Source organism: Zingiber officinale, chromosome 2B, assembly GCF_018446385.1.
Source record: "Zingiber officinale cultivar Zhangliang chromosome 2B, Zo_v1.1, whole genome shotgun sequence".
Taxonomy (NCBI): domain Eukaryota; kingdom Viridiplantae; phylum Streptophyta; class Magnoliopsida; order Zingiberales; family Zingiberaceae; genus Zingiber; species Zingiber officinale.
Window position 1 is genome coordinate 65,541,468 of NC_055989.1, and position 6,183 is coordinate 65,547,650.

Genomic DNA, 6,183 nt, shown 5'->3' on the forward strand with positions numbered 1-6,183 from the left:
TCGATAGATTGGAGATATTGTGACTGATTTGAAAATCAGTAGAGAGGTCATGATAGATTTCAGCAGACACCTAAATTATGAATGACAGATATTGCATTTCGTTCTCTTAAGCATTTGGGCGAACAATTGGTCTACACACAACAATCATCATCAGCCAATCAAACTGCCTGAGTTGGTTCTATAGAAAGTTAGGAAATACTAAATATTTCATTCTTCAAAAAGCATAACCAGGATTCATTTATCTAAATTCAATAGTTTTGGAGATGATAGAAATAGATAACTGCAAACAGACAAGGAAAAAAATGCATGGACCTAAAATAGGGATGACATTGAAGGGTCGTTAGAGGACTTTCAGCAAGTCCTTGGCGCCGCTGAAGGTAAAGGTACCTCCATCCTCCAAGTTGAGCACTTTGACAACCCTATCTTCTGCCAGCAATGCATAGCGCCGGGATTGGACGCATAGCGCCGGGATCGGACGCCTAGGCCCAGGGGCTTGTCTGACAAATCCAACTCCACCCCTCGTGCTCGGGTGAACTCCCTGTTTCCGTCGGAGAGTAGCAAAACCTCGTCCCTAATGTTGAGATCCTTCTTCCAAGCATGCATCACGAAAGCATCGTTGACCGAGATGTAGGCAATGGTGTCCATGCCTTTGGCATGCAGCTCCCCAGCCTTTTCCACAAATCCAGGGAGGTGCTTCTGCGAGCATGTCGGGGTAAAGGCCCCCGGGATGGCGAAAAAGATGGCTTTCTTTCCCTTGGTGAGATCAGAGATGGTGATGGTCTGGAGCTCCCCATCGGAGCCGAAGTAGGAGAGGTTGGCGTCAGGAAGATTATCTTCGACGGAGATGGTGGTTGCGACAGCGGGGGCGGAGGCGGAAGAGGCGAAGAGGCGGGGGAAGAGGGAGGACCTACGAGTGTGCAATCGGAGGTGTAGAGTGGTAGTGGAAATGGAGCGGTGGAAGCGGGCGGTAGAAGGGAGGAGGCGGGGCAAAGAAGGGGCAATGGGTTTAGGGCTTGGAGAGGAAAGGAGAAGGGGCGGCGGGTTTAGGGCTTGCTGCTACGGTTCGTGGGTTAGCTGAAGGGAGGTCAGGCAACCTATTTTCGGTGGTTCGCCCGTGTGAAGAGATCATAGGTTGGATCGAGAAGGTAAAAGGGTGGAATACGGCGGTAAAAAATTTGGGGAGAGGGAAAGAAAAAACATCGCGGCAAAAAATGGCGAAGGGGAAAAAGCAGTGAAAGAAAAAAAACAGCGGTATTCAACAACACTTAATAGACAATGATTTTTAAAAACCGTTGTCGTAATCCCAAAAAAAGTGCACATAGACAACAGTTTTAAAAAACTATTGTCTTAGCCTTTAAAAACCATTATCGTAGCCCAAAAAAAATATAAATAGACAACGATTTTTAAAAACCTTTGTCGTAGGCAAAAAAAATTGCCAAAAGACAACAGTTTTTGTTAAAATCGATGTTAAAAGGTAAAAAAACAATGATTTGGTATAAACCATTGTCGTTTGAGTGTTGTTAAATGAGATTTTTCTTGTAGTGACATCCGATATTTTACTCCATCAGTGAATTGTTGGAGAAGCACTGCATGCTCAAACTTGAGAAGATGATCTTCGGGATCAGTTGTTCTCGAAATTCTACCACATTTAAATTCTGATAATGCTTTGGCAATGGATCATCCAGCACCCGTTGAGAGAATGGAGTGATAATTCTTTTCGGAGAACGATCACTAGATACCAGCTTCCCCTTTTACTTTTCCCTTACAGGGGTTTCTCCATAGGATTCCTGAAGGGCTGCTCTCCACCCCCCTTGTTCCAGAGGTTTTCGAAAATAGGCCTTAGGACGTCGAGTTGGAGAGAGAGGAGTAGAGAACAGATGAATCGGATCTCCTCCTTTGATATCCTTCTCTCGATGATGAGAGGTTACAGACATCACCGGAGGTGGCACTATAGGTAACGTACCACCAATATTGACTTGTTGCTATTGTTGTTGTAGTATCTTCTATACTCTAGCGTTGATGAGCAACTCCAGATCATCTTACAAGAAATTGATGGTATTGGGTTTTCTAGCTTCCTCCATCTTCTTAGTCTCAAATCCAGGTGAATAGTTCCCAAAGACGGTGCCAAATTTGATCATGTCTGAGATTTGTGGAGATGAGCACTGGTTCTGATGAATGGCGATGTCCTCCAATTAAGATGAGCTCCGAAGATTTGAAGAAACTCCTCAATGCTCCTGTGCACAATGAGATGAGCCAACAAAACATTAGGGACCTAGGACCTGGGTGGGGATCCCTGGCTAGGTCCTCCGACGCTCAAGTCAATCCCTCTCACAGATAGAAGAAGAAGAAGAAGAGCAGTAACTGAAGTGAAAAATAGAGTTTAGATGCTAGAACTTGCGTACCTTGCCAATAGAGAGGATCCCCTTTTTTATACCACCTCACGTGACCTCCGTAATCATGAGGTGATCCCCGATTCGCTAGAGTTTGTTAAGAGATAAAGTCAAATTTTGTACTTCATGCAATAATTCTTTAAGGAATCTTTTTTGTACCCCAGATGTAATCATTTTGTCGTTTATGACTTGTATTAATAATGGGGACACATCATCATAATTGAAGAAGCTTGTAGAAGATATTTCCTCACTACAAGAAAATTGGGATTCTACAACACTTAAACGACAACGCTTTTTATAAAAAGCGTTGTCTATTTTTTTTTAACAACGCTTTTAGTGAAAAGCGTTGTCTATTTCATTATTTTCTTATTAATAGACAACGCTTTTCTAAAAACCGTTGTCTATTAGTGATTTTTACGGGTCAAAGACAACGCTTCGTAAAAAGCGTTGTCTATTAGACTTTATTTTAGTGTCTACGACAACATTTTTTAAAAAGTGTTGTCTATTGTTAAGTTCTCATTTAAATCTTGATTAATACAAACCGTTGGATCTAAGTAAGGAGTAGAAAACCCAACCCTTCTCCCAACTCCTATCTTCCGATCATTTTTGATCCTGAACCCTTCTCCCAACTCCTCATCTCACGCGGCCTTCTCCATCCAACTCCTCTCCAGCGAACCACTCCTCCGAACTCCTCTCCGTCAAGACCACACCTTCGTCAAGCGGCAGATCCCGATGCTAAGGCGATCAATCACGACAGATCGACCCATCTCTTCGCCTCCTTCGCCCCCAACGAAGGTATGTTGCTACCGCTGTTTTTCTTGGGGCCTAAAATCGAAGTCTCGTTAGGGGAATTCGGAACCTTCGGCAGCCTCTCTTCCCTCCGGCGAACGTTCACTGTGCTTAGGGTAGAATAGGCGCATCAACTCTCTTCTTCATCTGCATCGCCAAGCTACCCTTTGCTCAGCCGATTCCCTTGCTATTGGGTTCACCTGCAAGTAATCCTCGCGCGCTGATCTCTTCTCGCTATCAGAAGGTCCTTTCTTAGGTTCTTCTCCACTGATTATCTTCTCTTGTCGTTCTTTGTTTACTCGGTAATGTTGAACTTGAGCTCTTGGGGATCTTAGTTAATGGTTGCCTGTGGGTGGGAAAGTTGCTCTTTTTTTGTCTTCTTGTTGTAGTGTTTTAGGGCTTTGTTTCTGAGGTGATGGTTCTTGGTGTTAGGGATTCTTGGTGATCTATTTTCTCCCTTGTGATCGGCAGTTTTGATGGATATACATTGTTTCTTTAATTCTTTCAGGTGTCAGTTAAACTTCGAATTGTAGAGCAAGTTTTCCTTTTAATTCTGTCTATTTTTGGTTCAGGATAGATTCTAAACATGAGTCGTGCCTTTCAAGAGAAGAATGTAAGTGATCAATATAATTGTTCGGATAGATGGGTGAAATTATTTCATCTGCTGTATGATTTTAGATGAGAATGATGGTGGATTTAAGGTCAGTAACCCTCTTCTTTTGGTCAGAGAATCTCCTGGAATTTGATTTCTAGGGTTTCTTTAGATTGCAAAATGTTACTTCTGTTTACAGACTGCGATTGAATTGTGATGCCTTATCTGAGAAAGGTCAAGGTGAGCGTCATAAAGAAAACGTGTAAATGTTAACCACAGAGTAAACACCTTGACTCTCCCAACCACACGCGATCTGCTTGTCAAGTATGCACTGAGGATGGCAATCACTTCCTACTCTAGGAAGAATATGAAACATAGAAAAGAGGGAAAAACTTTGTCCCAAGAAACAAAGGTAGCAGTGATCAAAGGTATGCTCTACTGAAGCCCTCATCAACTCGACTTTTTGATTTCTATGGTTTCTTTAGATTACAAAATGTTTCTTCTATTTACTGAGTACTACAAACCACAGTTTATCATATTATAGTTGATTCTCTAGCAAAGTTTTACATTTTGAACTCGTTTATTTTGATTTGAAATGTCTAAAACTTTTACTAATGTTTGATGGTAAAATTTGGTGTTTGGTTCTTTATGCAACTTTTTATTGTTTGCTATGATAACTTTTACTGAGTACTGCAATCATCCATATCTATTCCAAGGTGCAGAACCTGGGCCACCTTATACAACTGGAGAAAATCTTATTACAAATGCAGGTAACTCCAAATTCTTTTGAGGTATTTTTACCTCAGTTGAAGTATGATAATTTTACTATAGTGATAATTCCTTGTTTTCTGAACATATAGTTGTTTTTGTAGGAAAAATGGTCCTGTTAGATAAGCTGTTGCCTAAACTGAAGGAACGAGATTCCAGAGTTCTAATATTTTCACAGGTCTATATCAATTGGGTCTTTAGTTTATCATTTGGAATTACATGCAAAGCCTGCTATTTTCACTTTTAATCTATTTGAAACTTGTGATATTTAATCTTTGTTGTTTACATATCTTGTTTGTCATAATCAAACTGTTTTTGTTCCAACTTGTTTCACATATAGCTGCCCAGTATTTGCTTCTAATGCTTGTTATTTACATATCTTGTTTCTCATAATCAGATTTTTCCCTCTAAATTGTTTCATACATATCTGCCCAGTCTTACTTGCAGTAGAAGGTAACATATTAGTGTTTTATTGATTTAACACAACTGTTTGTGTTGTAATTTAGATGACTAGACTTCTGGACATACTGGAAGATTACTTGCTATATCGTGGTTACCAATATTGCCGGATTGATGGGAATACTGGGGGAGAAGAACGGGATGCTTCCATTGAAACATTTAATCAACCTGGAAGCCAAAAGTTCATTTTCTTACTTTCTACAAGAGCTGGTGGATTGGGAATTAATCTTGCTACAGCTGATGTTGTCATTCTCTATGATAGTGACGGGTATTCCTCTTCCATTATGTGAATCATGTTGCTACATTTATGCTCATCACTAAATTGTTATGGATACCTCTACTAGGAATCCACAAGTTGATTTGCAAGCACAGGATCATGCTCATAGAATTGGGCAAAAGAAAGAAGTTCAAGTGTTCCGTTTCTGTACTGAGGTATCATAATATTTCAGTTTAGTTTAACAGTTTAACGATGTTTTTGAATCATTTGACATATCTAAAATGTAGTTTGCAATTGAGGAGAAAGTGATAGAGAGAGCATACAAGAAGCTTGCACTTGATGCCTTGGTTATTCAACAAGGACGATTAGCAGAACAGAAAAGTAATGATTTTTTCAAAGAGCTTACTAATGTGGTTCAAGCAATTTATCCATTATCTATCAGTTTTTTTGTTTCTAATCAATAACTTCCTCGATGCAGCTGTTAATAAAGATGAACTTCTACAAATGGTTAGATTTGGTGCTGAAATGGTTTTTAGCTCCAAGGACAATACAATAACTGATGAGGATATCGATCGTATCATAGCTAAAGGAGAAGAAGCGACTGCAGAACTTGATGTGAAAATGAAAAAGTTTACAGAGGATGCGATAAAGTTTAAGATGGATGACAGTATGTTGATTCCTTTCTGATAGCAATTCCTAGATATTTCCTTGGATGACTTATGTAATTTCTGTTTTTTGTTACAGTTGCTGACTTGTTACGCGGTCAGAATTCTATTATTTTGGTATGAGTTTGAAATCATTAGTTGAGTTGATTATATGTAAAATTCGAATCTAGACATGGTAAAAGAAAAATAATAGTTTCGTAAATATAAAAATAATGATTTTTAAATAATTTTTTAAAATTTTTTTCTTTAAAACGACAACGCTTTTAAAGCGTTGCAAAAAGTGTTGTTTTTGTAAAAAAAACA

General features: G+C 39.5%; 1 protein-coding gene and 1 pseudogene across 5 annotated transcripts; one reads left to right on the plus strand and one right to left on the minus strand.

Annotated features, from left to right (window-relative positions):
- Positions 1-340: 340 nt before the first annotated feature.
- On the minus strand, positions 341-3,157 carry LOC122048312 (annotated as a pseudogene).
- Positions 3,158-3,168: 11 nt separating this feature from the next.
- On the plus strand, positions 3,169-5,975 carry LOC122045740 (ISWI chromatin-remodeling complex ATPase CHR11-like). 5 transcript variants are annotated; one of them, XM_042606088.1, is made up of 8 exons: positions 3,169-3,423; positions 3,971-4,199; positions 4,488-4,541; positions 4,644-4,717; positions 5,046-5,266; positions 5,343-5,430; positions 5,503-5,596; positions 5,694-5,975. In XM_042606088.1, exons 2-8 carry the CDS (start codon positions 4,109-4,111, stop codon positions 5,900-5,902), a joined length of 831 nt encoding a protein of 276 aa, XP_042462022.1. In that variant the 5' UTR covers positions 3,169-3,423; positions 3,971-4,108; the 3' UTR covers positions 5,903-5,975. The 5 variants fall into 5 exon arrangements, with proteins under 5 accessions (XP_042462022.1, XP_042462021.1, XP_042462023.1 ...); XM_042606087.1 differs by lacking the exon at positions 3,169-3,423 and adding an exon at positions 3,752-3,880; XM_042606089.1 differs by lacking the exon at positions 3,169-3,423 and adding an exon at positions 3,752-3,880 and having other exon boundaries at positions 4,006-4,199.
- Positions 5,976-6,183: the final 208 nt, after the last annotated feature.

Excerpts from the sequence above, each read along its gene's own strand:
- LOC122045740 (XM_042606088.1), top strand. The coding sequence starts at position 4,109 with ATGGCAATCACTTCCTACTCTAGGAAGAATATGAAACATAGAAAAGAG. Across the intron at positions 4,542-4,643 it reads AAATCTTATTACAAATGCAG|GAAAAATGGTCCTGTTAGAT; the intron begins GTAACTCCAAAT and ends TTGTTTTTGTAG. Across the intron at positions 4,718-5,045 it reads GAGTTCTAATATTTTCACAG|ATGACTAGACTTCTGGACAT; the intron begins GTCTATATCAAT and ends GTTGTAATTTAG.